Here is a 21083-nt window from a genome sequence, read left to right on the forward strand (position 1 = left end):
GTAATGTCTGTTGATTGAATCACGAGATTAGCTATATGTAATCATCTTTGACCGTTCTCTAAACTTACAGTATTCTGTTAAGACTGTACGTAAATTCCTTATCTCAACTTGCGCCTTTCCAAACAAAACTCGGCTTTTCTGTCTACCTGTTACCAAAATTGCTATAGGTATATTTAGGCGAGAAGACACAGCACGCTGTCACCGTACTCTATAGTCATACTGAGCCTGGTGTCCTCTCAAGTGCTCTATGTTGGTATGCCATTTACGTCTTATCAGCTGCAGTGACCAGAAAAAGAAATTATGAAGTACGAGTATCGTTCGACTCTCGGCGGAGCAGCGGAAGCGTCCACCTTATCATCAGGTTCCTTCCGTGTTCAGGCACGTTGGGGTCCGGCACGAAAAATAAAGTTAGTTACCAGACCGGCGAAGGACTACTGAGGCGTCTTTCCACGCCCACCATGAGTAACCAGACAATTCTTATCGTCAGTATATTCACTACACCTCTCCTCTCACACTTATATTACGGTACTGCTAGCCCTTGTGCAAGTTTTAGCCGAAAATCTGTGTGTTCATATGACCGATTTTGGCGAGTCACTGTTATGATTCTTTTTTTTCCCAGGCTCTTCATTGACCGATAAGAGTCCGAAGGTGTCAAGTCGCTGATTGGTTGATAGATTGGGTGAGGGGTCACTGACGGGAGGATGTATCTCTTGTCTTCCCCGAAGGTCCTTCGGCATTGTGGCAGCTTCGAGGCGTTGCCTTTCCACCGGGACCGTTCCACAAGAGTATCTGAATTGGCAAGTCTCAAGTGTTACATCCATAGCACCCACAAAAAGGATCTCAGTGCTGGTTGACAGGGCCTGAGGATGACAATTCATGACGAGAGGATGTACGCTCGACTATCAATCAGTGACTTGATGGAGAAGGGGACTGCGTTTTCACCGACGCATACTGTACGAAAGCATGGAGTGCATCTATTCCCTATTTCCGATATCCACTGTTCTATACGGTATACAACCTCACATCCTCACTGTTTACTCTAAGTTATCTAGCCTGACTAAGCAGTGTAATATATACATTTTAAGCAGTCTTCAAAGCGTCCGCTACTACATGAGTCAACTTGAGGGCTTTCTCTTCTTCCAATCTTCCACAAATCAGTTGTAGAGATACAGGTGCTCCTGCCACTCCTTCAGCATCGTCTACAAGAACCTCATAAGTCAGTAAACATTGACTGACCTTGCCTGGTGTTCTATAGAGCTGACTCACATCTGTCCCAAATCTTCTTCTCAACCTCGTTCCTCGCCTCAAAGGCCGTTCTTCCATCGACCGAAGGATCCACCGATCCCACTGGGAAAGTCGTAGCAGAGTAATCCGTAATGTTCCACATGGAGGTATACGCGACGTGATCGTTGAAAGCCATCCTACACAGCGATTCAGGATCAACATCTACGTCTGTAGAGAAAGACAAAAAAAAATACGAGAGATGAGATCACTCACTTTGGACAAGCAGAATGAGGTGTGACAGGACTGATAATAGCATCGAATGGTCTACCGGTCCCAGTGATTTCTTTACTGCTCAACCAATGATCTAACACCTTCTTACAATAGGCTGTTCGATCCGATTGAATGTCCCACAAATCACCTACTAAAGGTGGAGTAGATTTCAAAGCTTCATGTCTTGCTTTGTACGCTGATAGACCCTCGACGTAGGTCTCACCCGATAAAGAGATGTATTGAGCTATCTTGACTCCTCCGTCCCCTTGGAAGAATCTGTTGACGATTGTGTTTGCTTCGTCGGACTTATATCTACACCAGCATCATCAGACCATGGCTTGATTACATGAGTAATGACGATGATATACTCACGGTGACCATTCCACCACATTGTGTCCAGCAGCTTCCAGAGCTTTCTTCGTCTTCAACAAGGCTCGTGTGACAGGTGGAGTAGGTTTGACCATCCCGTTATCCAGGATTATACCTATCGCAATACGAGATCAGCTCTAGAGTCGTAAACTACTAACAAATATGGCCAACATACCAAAGCACAATTTTTCAGGTACTTCCACCTCTCTCCAAGGGATAGGTAACATATTAGGATCCCTATACCAAGGTTCTTTGCCTACCACGCTCTTCGCCCATAATTCAACTGCATCAAGTGAAGTAGACATAGGACCATTGATCGATCGAATAGCTTCTTGGCCTGGTAGACCTGATCTTGCGCCGTACGTCGCGAATCTACCGAAAGAGGGTTTAAGGGAATATAGGCCGCAAAACGAAGCGGGGATACCTAGATGAGGAATTCTATTAGTGTCAATAGGTCTCAAGGGGTAGGAAGAGAAGGGTTTGACTACTTACGAATGGATCCACCAATATCTGTTCCAACACCTAGAGGAGAGCCTATAATGGATTGTTATCGGTATGTTGTGATTTTGAAAAGGGAGGGCATTACATACCTTTCAAAGCCAATAGAGCACTTTCCCCACCTGACGAACCACCTGACGAACATTTCCTGTTGTATGGATTGGTAGTATAGCCCCAGACGTTGTTGTACGTTTCCGCAATCATCATAGCTGTGGGAACGTTTCTGCATCCGACATCAATATCAGCATTCCCACCTTTCACGTGGATGATCAAGTTTTCATCTCTTCTGACATGGTCACTTACGTCTTACAGAATAATACCGCTCCGCATTCCCTCATAATCTTAGTCATCTCACTCTCTTTCTCCTTTGGAGCAGGATCGTTAGCCCAAGCTACGAATCCAACAGTGGTATCTACACCTTGTACATAGAAGTTATCTTTGAGTGAGACTGGTAAACCGTGTAAGGGACCTAAGGGGGTTCCCGTACGAGCATATTCTTCATCTATCGTTTTGGCAGTATCCAAAGCCGCAGTGAAAAATATCTCTGTAAGACAGTTGGTCTAGACAAGTATCAAGCTGAAGGTTAGCAACAAACCCATCCTAGCTCGAGATAAGTCGATACAGTTGAAAGAATGAATGGGGATGAGAATATACCTACCAATTGTTGAGCTACCGCAGCCCTTTTACAGAAAGCTAAAGTCACTTCATAACTCTTCAATTCACCTGCTACCATCTTCCCAACCAAAGTTGGAGCGTCCAACTCCGTAATCTCAATTTCTTTGGGAGATAACACGCCGCAAGTCTTTGGAACATCTATGACGTTATCGGCTTCGGTAGGTTGGATACGCCATTCTTCCGGAATCAATGCGTCTCTAGCTTGTCTCTTGGCCTGTGCGACCTCTTGCCAGGGTGCGGAAGGAGTTGGAATAAGGGTCATGATTGAGAGCGTATGCGCAGATATGGGATCTGATCTGATCTGTCGGAGTTATCAAAGTGGGGTAAAGGGGCAATTCGCGTTGTTGTTAGGTCGTGCGTGATGAAATGGATTCACACAAGGTGTGAAGATCTCCGAGATACTTGTATTCTGTTTATGTGTTTATATAGATAGTTATTTGCGTGTCTGTAAATTTGCAACTTGACAGTTGCCGACTTTTATCTTTAGCTTACTCGTAGCTTGCAATGAGATGAAGTAAGTGCTCGGATCGGCCTTGACCGATGACGCTCGCACAGTGATTCCACAGTCACTTTCAATTGGTAGATAAGGAAACCCAACAACCTATCATACATCCAAGTGAGCGTGAGAATTCCGAACAGGACGCATCCTCGTAAAATAGGGAAGACCGAGCGAGAACGCCCATTTCGGCAAAATCGCCTTGGCTTTGTATCCCCCCACTCCAACCGTAATTGATAAACCCGATAAACATCATATCATTACGAGTCTGGAACACTTCCGGACTGTTGATCCTCCTTTCCGTCAAAACGCCATTTACACATGTTGTTAATTATGTGTACACCATGCAAGCTAATTAATCTGAACATGAGGATATGACTGTCCAACCTGAATGAAAATCAAGGCGATCAAATGTAATTAACCTAACCTAGTAATGAACAGGCGTGTTTTGATGTTGATGTTGATGTTGATGTTGATGTCATCACACATCAAGAGATAACGCCTCACGCCATTGGTTTGTGTAGATGTGGATTAGTTCATGCACGGATATGATTGTTCTTGATGCACAGAGCAGGGCATGTACATCCCATTAAGGCATAGAAAGAAAGATAGAACCGAAGCAGACTTACGGTACACGGAACAGCCGAAATTGAGTAAACTCGGGTAAATCCATAAATCGAGTGAAGGAATCTCGCCTACTCCCAAAGAGGAGAAAAACAACTCATCCTATCTACCTCCAACTTATCTATCGTTTAATTTGCTCATTCATCTCTTGCCATCAATTGATTTTCATTGCTATCCCTATTCCCGATCAACAGATCCCCAATTCGGTCAAATCGCATCACATCACCAGGTTGAGCATTGTCGCCTTCTCACTTTGTCGGGTTGGACTGCGTACTCATAGTTTTCATTCTCCTTCTTGTGTATATCAGATAGAAGAGGATTGAGAAACACGACTTTGATTGAACCCCAGATTTGGTAAGATCATAGCTCATAGATCACAATTGAAAATCACAGATCACTTCGGTCATCTCATCTGTCCAGTGTATGAGTGGTACATGTACAACATACTCTCCTCGTAATCAAGTGTATATATACCGACATTACGACAACAATCAACCTTCTTCGTTTCTTTCTGCCCACCAAACTCGCAATCAAGATGTTCACCAGAGCTATTCGTGCCACTTCCAAATCCACCCGTTCCCTTCGAACTCGATCCCTAGGGGCTAGAGCATTCTCATCATTAGATCTCATACCTGAAGAACCCAGTGGACCATCTGTCAAGACTGACAAAGTTCCCGGACCAAAAGGTATTGCCGCTGTGAGTTTCTGTGGTTGTCATGCTACAGCTGGTAGATATATAGCTGATTATGAGCGATCTAGAGTAAAGAGATTGATACTTTTCAAGATCCAAGAACTCATGTGATCGTACCAAACTATGAGGAATCCAGTGGTAAGTCTATACCTCATATTTCTCTATCGTACAACCCAGAAGGTGGAATCGGGTCATTGACTGTGTATATGCGTGTGTGTTTCAGGAAACTACCTAGTGGACGCAGATGGGAATGTATTATTAGATGTATTCGCTCAGATTTCATCTATAGCATTGGGTTATAACGTTCCCGCGTTGTTGGAATTGGCAAAGACCGTGAGTCGGGGTTAGTAACCCATCCTTTCTACTTCATAATCACAATTTACCATGTTACAGTCAAAGAAACCTTGTTTTGCACCTTACTCCAAAGAGTTAGCTCTATTTGATACATTCCGCGCTCCCCTCCTCTGGATTTCGCGTGTCATTCGGTCACGATCTAGAATGAGAAGCTCACATCTCATCTGTACTTGTGGGTTTTCAGGACGAGTTCGCCAAAGCAGCTATGAACCGACCTGCACTGGGATCTTTCCCACCTGTTCAATGGGCAGAATGGCTCAAAACCGGTTTATTGACCGTCCAACCTAAAGGCTTAGATCAATTGATAACCACCCTTTGTGGTTCTAGCGCGAATGGTATGTTCTATCGCACCCCTCGTCCTTTGGAAAATAACATGCTGATCGTATTCCATCGATTTGAAATGGTAGAAACCGCTTTCAAATGCTCTTTCATGGCTTATAGGCAGAGGGAAAGAGGTGGTCCGGATGTACCATTTACCAAAGAAGAGATGGGTGAGTACAGATGTAGCAATCACACTACAGAACTCGGATGACGCTTGTGCTAATCATCAATCATATACTTGTAGACTCATGTATGTTGAATCATACACCTGGTGCACCTCAGCTATCCGTACTTTCCTTTAAATCCGGTTTCCACGGTAGATTGTTTGGTAGTTTGAGTGCTACGAGGAGTAAAGCTATACATAAGGTGGGTGATCGTATCGAGGAGACAACATTTTGCTTGTATTCCTTTCAACTATGTGCTGATTCTACCTTGATGCTCGTCGACAGGTCGACATACCTGCATTTGATTGGCCTGCTGCCCCATTCCCAGAACTGAAATACCCACTCAGCGAGCATGTCAAGGAGAACGAAGCCGAGGAGAAGAGATGTTTGGAGGAGTACGAGAAGATTTTGATTGAAAGGTAGGTTTCTGTCTCATACATCATCCCATCACTACATTTGGTACTCATGTTTTCTATCTTGTATGTACACATAGCAAATCGACTCGACCCGTCGCAGCTGTCATCATCGAACCAATTTTATCTGAAGGTGGAGACCGACATGCCTCCAACAACTACTTCCGACAACTGCGACTCATCGCCAAGAAACACGGAGCATTCTTCATTGTTGACGAGGTCCAGACCGGTGTAGGAGCTACAGGTACTTTCTGGGCACATGAGAAATGGGGCTTGAAAGAAGGGGAGGAACCTGATTTCGTGACGTTCAGTAAAAAGATGCAAGCTGCTGGAGTGTTCCATAAGAAGGAGACTAGACCTAATGCTCCGTATAGAAATTACAATACTTGGATGGTGAGTTGGTTCTTACTTTATATACCAAACATTTGTCTATGACAAGAATGAAAGCTGATGACGCTGATCTTGATTTTGTAAAGGGTGACCCTGTCAGAGCATTACAGGCTAGAGAGATGATCCGACTGATCAAATCCCACGACCTAGTCTCTCATACTGCCTCTACAGGTCTGAACTTGGCGTCATCCTTCAAATCGCTGTTTGGCTCGAGTGTAGCTCAAGGTAAAATCATGAATTTCAGAGGTGAAGGTGAAGGAACGTATCTTGCTTGGGATATGGCCTCTCCAGCTCAGAGGGATACATTCTTAGGCAAGATGAGGAATAACGGTGTTCAGATTGGTGGATGTGGTGATCAGACGGTTAGATTGAGACCTACTTTGACTTTTGGTGAGAGACATGCTGAGGTACTGGTTGGTACCGTTGAGAAGGTACTTAAGGAGTTATAGTGTTTTGGTGAATCAGGTCGAAGTGGTTGCTGTTGCATAAGTTCATGTTATCGCTTTCGGGATATGTAGGACTGGATGATGAGCATATACATATATGATTATGGGTCACGAACACGAATACATGCATAAGTCTTACTCACATATACGAGTATGGGATGGATATGAAGACAGATAAGAGATAAGATGACGTAATGATTTGGTATCCACCTTTCTTGAGGAATGTCTGACTCCCAAAGATGAACATGGTATATATGGTATATGATATGCATCGAGTTGCTGAACTTCTGACCTTTCTCCCACGCAGACACAGACCTGCCCATAATCTTCCTGTAAAGACCCTAGGATCCGAAATATACCAAGACACCAAAGATGCCTTCCATTACCTCAGACTCAGACCTCGAGAAGCATTATCGTTCCTATATCGATGCCATAAACACTATCACCTCGCTCCCTTCCTCTGTCCTCAACCCCTACTTGGGAGAAAATAATATCAACCATAATGATCGAGGACTGTCGTCAGAGCAATACCATCAGCTGATCATACCTAAATCTGTCTTCAAGATTGAGGACGTAGTAGCCAGTGTGGAGGATAAAAGGGTTGCATCGAGATTGGAAATTGTTCTTGGAGATGGAACGGGCAGAGTGGTGAAGGAACATGTTTTTTATCTGTACGATGAGGATTGGAGAATTGTAAGAGTCTGGAGTATGGTTGAAGGATTATAAATCAGTGGTCATTGGATCTTGTAACTCTGATCCGATTGCACTTATTATAACTTACCTCTGGGAAGGATGAAGTATATTGCGATACCTATAGGCGACTGTATAGTTGGAAATATACATGGACAGGGCTATAGCGATAGATACAATAATGTAATAGTACAACAGCTTGTATTATATATATATGAGAGCGTTGGCTGGTTAATCATCTCTCCATGCTACCTCACCCCTTGACCATCTCTCAGCCCAGATCGCACGCTTGTGATACGTCTTTCGGGCAGCTTTGAACTCGTTGATGAAGTCTTCTATCGCTTTGCTTTGGTTCTGAGACGAAGCAGGTAACTTGAATCAGCTCTGAACCAACGGTAGTACAGGAAATACTGAAAAAGCAGAAGAAAGATCGATGACACAGCCAATTGTCTAGTATGCGTACATACCATACGGGCAGAGTAGAAAACATAAACCTACTCGATCTCCTCCAGACACAGGTGTACTCGTGCCCTCTGCACCAGGCCAAGGCGAATCAACTCTCGATCCAGGCATACTAGCACCTGCTGATCTTCCTTCTATGAAAGCCGAAGCTATCTTTTCTGATAGTTCATCTTGGGCGGTAAGCGAATGGCGTAATCGTAAATGAAGGAATGAAGGTCTATTACGCTGTTGTACAGGATCATTTATCAGTATAAACTCCCAAAAGTTTATTTGTATATCTATACCATGTTAGCAAGGAGACAGCGACCCACTTGATATAGGTTCGCTTGAGCTTTTTCAATATCTGTCCATTTCCTCTTCAACCCCTCGGCGTAGGCGTAAGATTGAGCAGTTGCGTCTCGAAGAGCTATCAACTCATCCCTCAATTCGATATTACGTTCTACAAAAAGCGCAATCAGCTATCTTTCCACGACAAGCTGAGATATAACATGCTAGCAATCTCATCATTCTCCCTTCCCAGCTTCTCCACTTCCGCTGCTAATTCCTTGACTTCAGGTAAGGAGAATAGGAAAGCCTCTGTGAGTTCGGGTGAGGAAAGGAGATCTTTGAGGAGAGAAGGTGGGTATTGAGCTAGGGATGGGAACTGTTGTACGAGCGGGGTTGACATCGTTGGTGCGTGTTTGCTTGTGAATCTGTTGCTGAGTATACAAAGATGATAATGGGATGTTTTATTGGTGATCTTGGATGGCTACATGGCTACGTGGCTGTATGGCGAGTGCCCATAGAGGTGAGGTGGGGTCATGGGGCGGTGATGACCGCTTGACAGGGAGTGTGCCCCGCGTCGCACCCATCCATCTGCCATCATTGATCATTTCGAGGTGAAACTCAATTCATCACTTGCAAACTCACGTAGACAACCGCATCCTGGGCAGATAGATCATGACACTCCGACAAAGAGTATAGTAGTATACATAGTTCACACATTGATACACACAACAATCTAGATTTTCCAAACACCACCACAGGAAAGAGCGCATCCGTGGCCAGCTCATCCATCAACTCTTCCTTGACGTCATCCATCATTCATCATTTATCGATCCGTTGAAACGCTCAACATGGTCACTTCCACTTCTGGCTCATCGAGGAAAGATGAGCTGCTGAATGAGAATTTCGTGAATGAGGAGTAAGTCTGCTATAATCCTTCCCAAGAACCAAGTCTGTGGCTCATCCATCAATCCGGGATTTCAGACACCTAAGAGCATTCGCCTCTGCTCTTTCGATCAACGATTCCTTCACCAACGAGGGAGAGGCTTCGCCGCTCTCACCCAGATCACCTCCCGTACCTCTCGACTCACCAGGTATAGGCACCTCGTCATCATCGAGATTGCAGCCTACAACATGGAAGTATGGTCCGGATAATGGGTCTTTACAAAGTGGAGGAGGAGGAGAGAGGGTAGAGAAATTGACAGCGACTTCTGATTTTGCTGTAAGTAGAGCTTTATACCAACTGTAGTGAATCATAGCCTGATGAACATTGCTGCTAGCCTATACATCAACGTGTCTCGAAGTGAGTATTATCATGATTGGAAAGAAGAGGGGCTAGATGCTAAATGAGCGAGCTATAGGAGACGTGCACGTACCTCGAATCAAGGATTGACATACCATCTGATACGATGGCCACTTTTGGTATGTGATCAATACTTATCCATCATCATTTTCAGTAGGAGGAGTCCGAAATCTGAATTGTGTTTGATCATTTTGCGATATAGGGCTTCTTCTTCACCATCATCTATTTTGAATTCTTAACTTACGTGATCACTCGACAAGTGGTGAACGTATTTGAATGGTTGGTAGCATGGCGAGGACCGAAAGTGAAGCTTAGGAGAGATCTGAGGAACGCAAAGACATACGAAGAATGGATCGAAGCAGCTGAGAAATTGGATAGTAATTTGGGATTCGACGAGTGGAAAGAAACTGAGGAAGATTCGTATTTTGACTATACACTGGTGGGTCATCTAGCTTCAATAGAGCCCTTTTCAGGTAGGATTGATAGCTGATACACGACAATGTCTGCAGGTGAAAAGAGTGAAACGGACTCTGACGAAATTGAGAGCTTCAAAGGATGCAAGGGGTTTGATGGACGCTTTGGCGGTTTGTGTTAGAAGTAATTTTGCAGGTACGGAGAGTGTCAAGATGTACAGTGAGGTAAGCTGCAACATTGTCCTTCTTCTTGGACTGATAGCTAACGATATTCAATTGGAGCTAGACCTTTTTCGGTACCAAGCACTTGATCGAAGAACACGTCAATGAAGTCGCAGCATGTCTCGATTTCGTTCGTACTGCTACCGACGTATCGTTAGATGAGAAAAGAGCTTTCTTTAGAGCTATCAACAAACATTACGGAGCGAGTGCTTTATGTCTGTCTGGGGGAGCTTCTTTCGGATATTATCAGTAAGTTTCGTGAAATGTCCAAGTATCGTGATGTCAGCTGACTGAAGGGAAATTTCCAGCTTCGGTGTGGTAAAAGCTTTCCTTGATGCCGATCTCTTACCTAGAGTAATCACTGGTACCTCCGCCGGTGGTCTTATCGCATCACTCTTGTGTACGAGGACAGATGATGAGCTCAAGGAACTGCTCATCCCCGAATTAGCGGATAAAATCACCGCTTGTGAAGATCCGTTCCGGGTATGGTTCAAGAGGCTGAGACAGACTGGCGCGAGATTTGATACTGTGACATGGGCAAGGAAGGTAAGCCTAACCCATCTGACCGATTATTCCTGGGATGAATGACTGACTGTATCGTAACAGTCAATGTGGTTCACTCGCGGAAGTATGACATTCAAGGAAGCCTATGAAAGAACCGGGAGAGCTTTGAACATATCGGTAGTACCTTCAGATAGACATTCGTGAGTCTTGTTTTTTTGGGCATATAATTTTGTGATCCTTTACTTATGACTGCGATAGACCGACGATCCTCCTGAACCATCTCACCGCCCCAAATTGTCTCATCTGGTCAGCTAATCTCGCAAGTGCTGCTGTTCCCGGCATTCTGAATCCAGTGAGCTATATGGCACTTGTGTTTATCACAATTTTGAGCTGACAAGTTCTTAGGTCGTGCTTATGGCTAAAGACCGTAATGGGAATGTCAAACCTCACAACCTAGGTGGTTCAAGATTCAAGGATGGTAGTTTGAGGTCAGTCGGCCAGTGCTGGATTGTGATCACAAACAGAAGCTGATCGTTTTGTATAGGGAGGATATACCTCTTGGATCGTTACACGCGCAATTCAACTGTAACTTCTCCATTGTATCTCAGACGAATCCGCATATTCACTTATTCTTCTTCGCTCCTCGAGGTTCTGTGGGTAGACCAGTCGCACATAGGAAAGGGAAAGGATGGAGAGGTGGATTTATCTTGTCTGCGCTGGAATCATACATCAAATTAGACCTTTCCAAGCATTTCAAGGTGAGTATCCACAGGATCATCTCGATAAATCGAAAAATCTGATGAATTATGGTCAAAGGTTATACGTGATCTAGATCTTATGCCTCAAATTCTGCAAAGCGATTGGAGCGGTGTTTTCCTCCAGAGATTTTCAGGAGATCTTACCCTTACACCGAGGACGACCATCAGAGTGCGTGTGATTCTTTATTTCCTTGTCTTGTTAAACAATATATACTGACTGTTAACATTAGGACTGGTTCCGCATACTGTCTGATCCGGACCAGAATGAAATGGACCACATGCTCAAAGTGGGTCAGAGGGTCACTTGGCCAGCCTTGAGAATGGTCAAGAACAGAATGACCATTGAAGTGAGTTTCTGGTGGTTCCTCACCTCACTACTTGTGGTTCCGAATCCTTGGCTGACGTCAGTGGATATTGTAGCGAGCGATTCTGAGAGGACGCACGGAAGTACGTTCGGCAATCCATCGAGATCGAACTTCGAACGATATTACTTCTCCACCTAAGGATTCCGGTGGATTGAGAATACCAGATATTATCCCACTTGAATCTGATGTGGATGCGGGTTTTGCCAGTAGAACACGTCGTGCGAGAAGTACCAAGGGCATTGGTGGATTGGGAATTACCACTACCACACTTGAAGCTCAACCTGTCAGTGGTAGTGGCAATGGTGGATTAGGATTATCCCAAACTACTAGGAGAAGAAAAAATACACCGAGAAGAAGAAGAGCCAGTGAGGTATTTGCGATAGATTCAGATGGAGTGGAAGATCAATTGGTATCACCTTCTGCAAACCGGTCTAGAGGTATTACACCTGAAATCAGCACGAACACGGCGAAAAGAGGATATTCGATAAATTTAGGAGATACACTCCGACACGTTAGAGCTCCATCATTATCTGCGTTAAGTTCGCCTTTTAGATCCATCAGACAATCCTCAATATCACCATCATCCGAAGATCCACCCTTTGTACGGAGGAGCTCGGGAGATCCACCCAAGGTGAAATCGCAATTATCGATCACACGATGGTTTGGAGGTGCTTCAGATTCTTCGTCGGAGAATGATGAAGATGATGATGATGGATATAATTGGAGGAATGATCAACAGGCTAGATCAGCTTCAGATGATGATGAAGAGGAAGAAGAGATAGGGGGACCAGACGGGGAAAGAGGGGTGGAACCTATTCCAGGTGGTAAGAGGGTAACACAAGAACAGATCGACTCTTCTGCTGCGGATGGTGCTAGTCCGTCTGAAAACAGGAATGAGTATGGAGATGGACGGGGTTCGTCTTCTGGTGAATCGGCTTTTGGGTTGGGATTGGGGAATACACCGCCTCAACAGGATGCGATATCGCATTAAAGAGACTATTCAGTGGATAAGAGCAGGGCTGATAATTGACGATCGACTTCATCTAGAAGGATAGACATCATAGGTTACACTGGATGCTTGTGCGGTACTAAGGGGATGCAAAGTGAAACAAAGTATATTTGAGCATGAGAGGGGAAGAAATTCGTAGAAAAGGAATTTACAGGAGAGAGAAATATAAAGATAAATATCATTATTTTTTTGTATGTATACTAGAGTATTGAGTTAGGTTGTAGATAGATGTATAAGTATGGGGTTAGCATTTAACGCATGAAACATTCTTCTTGCTTGGCCACAATCCATAACTTCACTTCGATATGGGGCTTTATCTTTTTACATATGCATGTACACTGTACAACAAAAGGAAAGTTAAGGGCGACACATGAAAGCTATTTATCCCAGACCGTTACTCGTAATCCCTACTTCTTTCAATAGAACCAAATCAAAACAAATTATGAGAACATATATTGTTTATTGTGTTACATTACTTTTCAACCAATTCTCATAATAACCCAAATTAACTTTACCCAATTCATCTAATTTGGTTATATCTACTGATGTCATCGCAGATTCATCTCTATTTATCAATAGATTATCATTCGTGTTCGTGGTTGATAACCAATTGGAAGAATTCAATCCTAACCTTAGACTATTTAAATTGGTGTTGGTGTTGGTGTTGGTCGTATGTGGATTGAAAATGTTCATATTACTGGATTCATTATCATGCTGATGATCGAATTCACCTTGAAACAATTTCGATACTTTAATATACAACTGCAAATCTTTTTCTTCACCTATTGTATTCGACTCGAGTTCTTCAGAAGAATGATATTGAGTATACCATTCGTAATCCTTGATGCGTTTGTCCAAATCTGGTGGATTGAGCAAAGAAGCGACCATAGTCTCCAATGGGTGAGGTGGGTGATTATGGGTATGGGTGTGGTGATCATGTTTGGGTTGATCGTCTGTCTGAGGCATGTTGGAGGATTGCTGGATAGACAAGGAGGTTGAGCCAGGAGCGGGGACTGGAATAGCCCATCGACGAGCTACGCGTTGGGTTCTGGTGGGATATGACGGAATGCGATCAGCTTTTCTGTTTGTTGTGTATATCCAAAGGAGTGAACGTACGACGAATGATGGGTTGTTGGAGATCCCAATTCTGTAGGTACTCGAGACTCGAATGGACTAGCAAGCATCTCATTCTTGGGTTTACTGAATAGGCCGAGCTATCGCGTTAGCTATGAAATATAGGGAAGGCGCCATTAAATCTCATCCTGCATGACTCACGCATGGAATCTGGTGGTCGAATTCATCGTGCTAGAAAAGGGTATGCAATTCAGCATCTATCTTCTGTTCGATTTCTTTTGGTGGTCTGCTCTATTCAATCACTCACAAGGCGTACAATCTTCCGAATTGACTTAGGATATGAGGCTTGTAATACTCCTTGTATACCTGATTGATGGGTGCCAGCTCATCAGATTTGGGTTCTTCTAAGTGTGATGGAGTGAACCATTGCTTGTAGTTCGGTCGAGCCAAGTCATACGTGGGCGGTGAAGGCTGGACTCCAAGCTAGAGAGGGCGTCATTGAGGATGAGTCTTCGAAGGAACCTCGCCCAGTCTGTTCAGGTGCGACTTACGAATAAGTTGATCGCCGACTGCTTATCCGCATCTATGGCATCGGTATGTATCAGCACAACCAATTCGTCAGGATCGGAGTCTGCACTTACCAAGCATGGAATTGTTGTAAAACCGTCTGATGTTTTCTGTTCACTCAACTCAGCTACCGAACTTGGCGAAGGCCATATTCTCCGACGAAAGCTGCTTACCTAATAGATCCCTCGAATGACTACTCCACTGAGCGGCTTTCGTCCTCCTGTACGTATCCACTCTATTGACCAGAGCACTCCCAGTATACTGCCATGCGAGAGCTATTTTAGCTCAACTATCAGCTGGATCCACTTACTGTTGCATTCACAGTTGGACTCACTATCTCCGTGATCATGATACATCTCTGTCAAGACATCAACAGCATCGCATGAGAACGGTAGATGTGGTGTGCTTATCAATCCCAATGCATATAGCTGATGACCAAATGCTCGTTTGGCTATCGCGAATTGCGCTGCATTCGTCCGATCTAAGCAATCTACACAGTTCACTCGAAGGATACCATGTTGTAACAATGGTTTATCACGATAAGGACCAGTTCTATTGAAGGTCAAGATCAGTTGAAAGTCTTCTTCAGTCGGATGCGACAGCTGCAAATCGAAAAACGACTTACCCTACCTCGTTCCTTGCTGGACCACCATGGAAGAAATTCGTAGCTTGTAGAGCTTCCTCGCATATATCCTCCAGGACTCCCATGACATCTTGATGACCACTAGCATTCGAAAATCAGATATTAGCTGTGATAGAAGCATATTGGCTCGTGATGAAGCTAACCTTTTAGCAGCCTGAGCCATATCCCAAGCTATATATGTCATCTTCTTCCCCTCAGGCAAGAATTGATTGAGGTATTCTACACATTGACCATATTCTGCTAACAGCTTGCTTTCCCTCGGTACCGTCTCACGAGATTTGATCAAATTCAAGATGAAGATCGGTGCACCGTATCGACCAAGGAGATCATCGAAGTGTTTGGCAGCGGGTGTATAAAAGGGGTCTTTGATCGTGACTGGAGGAGCACATATTTATCAGTCTGCATGCATGCAACAACTTTGGGGAAGACAGGTATAACTTACTTTCTATAGGTGGCCTAGGTGTCATCTGATTACTTTCCTGGTGCCACATGACAGGTATACTACCCCTATACTGTAGAAAACTTGTATATGCTCCATATCCAGCTCCATGATCAGATAATGGGCGTGCATCATCAGATTTGTTGCGAGTACCAAAGGGAGTTGCCAATGGTTCAGATACTCTGTTACAGGTCATGATCAGCTGATTCACTCATGGGTCAATGGCTGCTTACTCACATCTGTTCAGTCTCAACTTCATTTGCTACATGACCCTGCTGTATCGTCAGCTACCATATGGCACAAGACATTGGAGAGCTTACATGTTCGTTCGCACCTCTAGTCAAGAATCTTGCTCCTGCATAATGTCTTGACCTTCTCGCTATCAATGTCAGGTAGACAGTCCTTGTGAAGACATTGATCTCTGTAAGAATATACCATGTAAGCTGGCTTGTATCTGATCACACGAATGAATACAGCTTACTGGCTTGATCCAGAAATCCGTATATGAGTGGCAATACCCATTTACTCCTCCCTTTTGGGTCTTCCAGATCGAAAGCAGGGGAAAGGAGATAATGGTTCCACATAAATCTGGTATTCCAGCGGCGGTTCGAGGGAGATACAGTCAAGTTGGTCTGAAGCGAATTGGTGATGTCGTAAGAGTATCTATCGAACAAAATGGTCAACTTCCCTATGATAGTCATATGGGAGTAGAGGGACGTACGAAAAATAGAAATTCTTGGTCAAATCTACATGTTGAAAAGTGTGTAGCATCCTATGAACAAATCAGCTAAGAGCCGCTTGGCAAACAATCGTCTAGGCAGCTCACTTGGTCTCTTGGGCTGTGCGTTCCGATTTGCTGGCGATTGTGATAAGCTGCATCCACTTGTCAGTTGTTGTGCTGTTACAGGTGTGAGTGGCTGATAACTAACCGTTGTTTCGTCACAATGGTAAACTGGAACAAGGACGACTGTCAGTTGCTTGAACTTTGTGAAGATCGATAGCTCACTGTAATGTCCTCCCAGAAGTCCCACCACAGATCTCTTGCTGATTAGGATAAGATACCATCCGGCGGTGAATTTGACGAAACCGACAATACCACTGACATGTCATCATCATCAATATCAACCTTTTGAATAGCTGTTGCGGTCGAAGGCAACTCACTGAAATTCCAGTACTTTCTCGAGTCCTCCTTGACTCTTATTACCATCTTGGACCATCCTCAATAGTAAGTCCAACTCAGCGCTATCATACACCGTCGCATCTTCCACTACGTTCAATACAGCAGGGTCCGTCCGATCGATTTTGAGTACACGGTGTGTATCAGCCGTCGAGGCGGTTATGTAGAATCGACTAAGAGAGCAAGGATCAGCTATGGTCGAGGATACTGTGGATCACCTAGCTGACAGACCTTCTGGTTTCGAAGAGAGTGAATTTTGATAATGTGTTGAGGGCATGTGGATCATCGTTCTCGTCTAGGTCGGCTTGAATGGAATCGTGCGGCGGCAGTGGGGGCACATCGGTTGACATCTTGGTAATCCGCTCCTATCCAGCTCACTTCACGACAGAGCGGTCAGAGAATTCCCTCGGGTAGTGATGAGGTCGGCTCCATAGGTGAAGGTGATTTCTCTGGTATCTGATGGTCATATAATCGTAAGTAGGATGAATAACAAAGGGGAGGGGGGTGGACGTGCAGGTGGAGGAAGTCAACACCAACGACGGGATCAAAATTCCAACCACCATCACTCGCAAAGGTCACTGCATCAAATGGACTCTCCCTCCTCTCTTCATCAAGTTGAGACTTCAACCAATAATCGCACTTGCAGAAGTCAGCCCGGTAGGACAGTCTGTATCGCAGTAGCTGGGCTGAATCAATCGAGGCATATCACGATGACTCAGACGATACCATTCTCCCTTCCTTTCCTGCGCTCCCACTCGATATTCATCCCTCCTTCCTCCTCTTCGACCTCCACATCGCAAGATGGCGATTGGGAACTGGTCGACAAACCTACAGATGATCTCGTAGGGCAGAAGTATGGGAGGATGGTGATGCGAGATAAGGATCTGCTGGTAGCTATGGGGAAAGAGATAAGGATGATGTCCCTAGCTGCAGGTGGGGAAGGCGGCTGGGAGGTCAAGGAAGGTAAAGTTGGACATTACAAGGTATGTTGACAATGTCAAAGTAGATGACAACACGAGCTGACAGTATATTACATGGTTAGACATTGAATTCGCAAAACCTGAACTTCACCATACATCATCTTATCCCCAACCCCAATGGGAGGCTATTGGCTGTAGTGGGACATCATCAAGTCGTGGTTCTCGTTTTACCCAAGAGCAGCTATTCTAGCTCTTCTTCAGCAGAAGTCGATTGCCGGTAAGCTGAGTCTTCGTTGACTGCTGTCTTGATTAGTACTCACCTTGCTCAATCGATAGAACCATAACAGTGGACGAATTTCAGTTCTCTCCTTCATCAAACGATGCTATTACCAAAGTAGCGTGGCATCCATGGGGCGAAGGTGGAAATTCTTTATGGGTTTTGACAGCTGATGGTAAACTTCGGTGAGTGATTCTTTCCCATACCACGATATACATACTCATATCGCATACGTATATATAGGGAATACGATTTAAATCAACCTCACGACGCAGTCCAGACATTCAACTTCCTTCCATCAACTTCAGCATCATCGTCATCCAAATTTACCGCTATCGACCCTTCATCCCGCTATGCTACATCTTTCGCCTTCTCCATCGGCTCCATCGACTTCTCGCCATTGATGATCTATGTGTTGCTTGCGAATGGAGATATATACAGCATGGGTCCAATTCTGCCCTTACGTACTGAAATGCCTATACGATACTTGCAAGGCTTAAAAGCGTACTCCGAAACCAAATTAGCCAAGATTCAAGATGAGGCTAGGGATGTATTTGGAGCTGGTCAAGCAGGCTTGGGAAGAGCGATTTTTCAAGCTCAATGGGTAGAATCGTTAGTGAAACAAGTGAAAATTGCCGAACAGCAGAAGAAAGATGAATCAAGCTATGAATCTCCAACAACGAGACGCACAAGTTTACTAAGTCGTTCAACCAGTGTACGATCTAATGATGCTTCGACTAAAAGCAGACCTGCCGAAGGGACCGTCAGAGTTCATCCGCCTCATTTGACTGAATCAGGTGGACCAGCCTCAGGAGCACACAGAGCTTTATTGAGACAGGGTCCATTGGTCTATTCACCTGCACCGCAGGATATAGGGAATGGAGATGAAGATGATGAACAAGCTGCTACAGACCTGTACATCAGCCAAATACAGTCATCGGGAGAAGAAATCGAAGAAGGTGAAGAAGTAGATACGATCATTGCGATTGCTTGGTCTGGAGGAAGAGTGGATATAGGTTTAGAAGTGGAGAGGCCCGAACCAAGGTGGCTTAGCTCGAGGGTAAGCTAGCCTATTGACTTTCCGCCTGATTGATACATCTGACACCTCAATGTATAGGACCCTTCCACATCAACACCAGTTTTACCTATTATCGAATCTATCCTACTCCCATTCCCCCAATCAGACATCGATAATCTCGATAGCAATGCACCGACTTTCCTTCCCGACTCCTTGTACCGTGATGTACTCTACGTCCAGCATAGCTTTGGTGTGGATTCCATTAATATCAACCCCTGGCTCGAAGCATTGAGGAAGGATGATGCTTCGGTTGGTGAATTACCGGGAAGCAAGGTCACTAGACATGTTGATTCAGCAGGGTGAGTCATCCAATGGGATGGAGAATTGTTATGAAATCGATTCCAGCTGACAAGGATATCGATTTAGTTCCCCTGTGAAACGAATAATTGGAATGATCAACTTCTGCAACATCACCCTTGGATACGGCTTGCTGGCACTAGCTCCCTCAGGTCAAGCAGCCTTCGTCGAGCTGGACTTGCGCGTAACGGATTCATCAAGTATCATACCTCCACCCACAAATCATTCTGAGAATCAAAAACAATCGGATGAACCAGACTCACAATCGTTGTTATTGGTTAAACCACTGGATTTCGATAAGTTGATAAATTCCATACGTACCCCCAACACACCGTATAATCCATCTCAACTCCTTAGACAGAGGATTTCAGGTTCCTCCAAACCTACTACCAACATCACTCCAGACCATCTGAGGGCATTAGGTGAGATCTCGTCGCAGGTCAGACAGCGTACCCAAGCTATCAGAAGTGGATCGCAAAGTATCGAAAATCGCTTAGATCTTCAGGTCAAGGAATTGCAAAGGCAGATCAAGCTCCTCAAAGACTCTCAGGCGAAGATATCGAATCTGAAGAAAAACACGTCGATATCTCGAGCGGAAGGATTGTTGGCGAAGCAGGAACAACTGGGTAACAAGTTGGACGGACTGGTCGGAAGGTTGACAGAGGAGTTCAAACCTGAGTTAGGAGAACAGGAGAAGAGGTGGTTTGAGGAATTAGACAGGTTGAAGGTCAGAGTCAGAGGAGGCAGTGGTGTGGTCAGTAAAGGGAAATCACTGAATACGAAGAGTCAAATTGTAAGTCATATCACCCATACTGGTGTCACACGTGATCATGAACGCTGATCGGTATCTTTGTCCACTTTTTAGCTGAAAGAACAATTATCAGCTATCAAGCCTTTGCTGGCTGAACTTCAATTACACCAGAAAGAAGACGAATCGACCCAGCAGTTGCCTAATCAGAATTACGGTAGTAAACAGCTTAAACCTCTAGAAGCTGCTTTGAGTGCAAGGTGAGTGAGATTGACATGACTCCGGATGCAAACGCACTTTACAGCGTGCTGATTACAATTTAACGTAGGTCTGAGGAGCTAAGGCGGTTGATTAGGAGGATGGAAATGTTGGATACGAGGGTAGAATCGTACAACGGAGCGGAAGACGACTGAATGTAGCATGTAGACGACCCATCTATGTCAACACAAATAAGTCTGTATGCATGATTGTGCTACTTCATGCATGTATTGACGTGAAATCATAAAATCGATCGATTCTGTGTTTGTCAAATCGTTTGTTAGGCGTAATATCGTTTTGTGGCGCCATGATCCTTATTCATCTTCCAAGGTGGCACTCCTTTAACCTTGCATTCGAATTGGAAGGTGAAAGAGGCGAAATGCCTTTGAATATGTGAGCTACATGTTCTCTTTTTGCTTTTTGCGTTTTCGTTGTGACAGTCAGTTGGAAAGCCACACCACGAAATCACCGCGACCATTTCAATCCGCCAAAGTATGTCTTTCCATGAAAATCAACATTCAGGTCGCTAATGAGGTATGGTCCACAAAAAATGTGTACCTATAGTCTCAAGGCGAGAGGGGCTAGGAGGTTGGAGGTTCAAGACCCCCTCTCGACCCCACTGCATCGGCTTGGCCAGCCAAAGCAGGCGTGATCACGTGAGCATGAGCATAAGCATAAGC

General features: G+C 44.6%; 7 protein-coding genes across 7 annotated transcripts; 4 read left to right on the forward strand and 3 right to left on the reverse strand.

The window, feature by feature from the left end:
• Nucleotides 1-1080: 1080 nt before the first annotated feature.
• Nucleotides 1081-3298, reverse strand: I203_102774 (uncharacterized protein; the record flags this gene model as incomplete). Its single annotated transcript, XM_019147053.1, has 9 exons — nucleotides 1081-1199; nucleotides 1267-1421; nucleotides 1498-1806; nucleotides 1867-1978; nucleotides 2039-2287; nucleotides 2356-2397; nucleotides 2454-2584; nucleotides 2665-2921; nucleotides 3020-3298. 9 exons carry the CDS (start codon nucleotides 3296-3298, stop codon nucleotides 1081-1083), a joined length of 1653 nt encoding a protein of 550 aa, XP_019003603.1.
• Nucleotides 3299-4691: 1393 nt separating this feature from the next.
• On the forward strand, nucleotides 4692-6938 carry I203_102775 (4-aminobutyrate aminotransferase; the record flags this gene model as incomplete). Its single annotated transcript, XM_019147054.1, has 9 exons — nucleotides 4692-4853; nucleotides 4916-4985; nucleotides 5071-5180; nucleotides 5386-5536; nucleotides 5609-5692; nucleotides 5767-5888; nucleotides 5972-6105; nucleotides 6180-6492; nucleotides 6576-6938. The coding sequence occupies 9 exons, from the start codon at nucleotides 4692-4694 to the stop codon at nucleotides 6936-6938; spliced, it is 1509 nt and encodes a 502-aa protein (XP_019003604.1).
• Nucleotides 6939-7307: 369 nt separating this feature from the next.
• I203_102776 (uncharacterized protein) lies at nucleotides 7308-7661 on the forward strand (the record flags this gene model as incomplete). Its single annotated transcript, XM_019147055.1, has 1 exon — nucleotides 7308-7661. The coding sequence occupies one exon, from the start codon at nucleotides 7308-7310 to the stop codon at nucleotides 7659-7661; it is 354 nt and encodes a 117-aa protein (XP_019003605.1).
• A 195-nt stretch (nucleotides 7662-7856) lies between these two features.
• Nucleotides 7857-8754, reverse strand: I203_102777 (uncharacterized protein; the record flags this gene model as incomplete). The annotated part of the gene is made up of 4 exons (XM_065517181.1): nucleotides 7857-7979; nucleotides 8124-8312; nucleotides 8399-8526; nucleotides 8580-8754. 4 exons carry the CDS (start codon nucleotides 8752-8754, stop codon nucleotides 7857-7859), a joined length of 615 nt encoding a protein of 204 aa, XP_065373999.1.
• Nucleotides 8755-9202: 448 nt separating this feature from the next.
• On the forward strand, nucleotides 9203-12907 carry I203_102778 (uncharacterized protein; the record flags this gene model as incomplete). The annotated part of the gene is made up of 15 exons (XM_065517182.1): nucleotides 9203-9270; nucleotides 9336-9573; nucleotides 9632-9654; nucleotides 9713-9773; nucleotides 9857-10093; nucleotides 10164-10292; nucleotides 10354-10538; nucleotides 10598-10835; nucleotides 10896-10993; nucleotides 11052-11145; nucleotides 11199-11281; nucleotides 11338-11551; nucleotides 11610-11720; nucleotides 11782-11898; nucleotides 11972-12907. 15 exons carry the CDS (start codon nucleotides 9203-9205, stop codon nucleotides 12905-12907), a joined length of 2832 nt encoding a protein of 943 aa, XP_065374000.1.
• A 477-nt stretch (nucleotides 12908-13384) lies between these two features.
• I203_102779 (uncharacterized protein) lies at nucleotides 13385-17175 on the reverse strand (the record flags this gene model as incomplete). Its single annotated transcript, XM_019147058.1, has 20 exons — nucleotides 13385-13973; nucleotides 14042-14125; nucleotides 14201-14230; nucleotides 14307-14482; nucleotides 14551-14582; nucleotides 14641-14676; nucleotides 14740-14841; nucleotides 14901-15118; nucleotides 15192-15290; nucleotides 15353-15584; nucleotides 15652-15830; nucleotides 15886-15920; nucleotides 15969-16069; nucleotides 16130-16311; nucleotides 16370-16420; nucleotides 16475-16521; nucleotides 16578-16600; nucleotides 16655-16746; nucleotides 16810-16998; nucleotides 17057-17175. 20 exons carry the CDS (start codon nucleotides 17173-17175, stop codon nucleotides 13385-13387), a joined length of 2616 nt encoding a protein of 871 aa, XP_019003608.1.
• A 360-nt stretch (nucleotides 17176-17535) lies between these two features.
• I203_102780 (uncharacterized protein) lies at nucleotides 17536-20558 on the forward strand (the record flags this gene model as incomplete). The annotated part of the gene is made up of 8 exons (XM_065517183.1): nucleotides 17536-17808; nucleotides 17868-18022; nucleotides 18082-18207; nucleotides 18266-19082; nucleotides 19140-19399; nucleotides 19467-20190; nucleotides 20263-20405; nucleotides 20474-20558. 8 exons carry the CDS (start codon nucleotides 17536-17538, stop codon nucleotides 20556-20558), a joined length of 2583 nt encoding a protein of 860 aa, XP_065374001.1.
• Nucleotides 20559-21083: the final 525 nt, after the last annotated feature.

This window comes from Kwoniella mangroviensis, assembly GCF_000507465.2.
Source record: "Kwoniella mangroviensis CBS 8507 chromosome 1 map unlocalized Ctg01, whole genome shotgun sequence".
Classification (NCBI taxonomy): Eukaryota; Fungi; Basidiomycota; class Tremellomycetes; order Tremellales; family Cryptococcaceae; genus Kwoniella; species Kwoniella mangrovensis.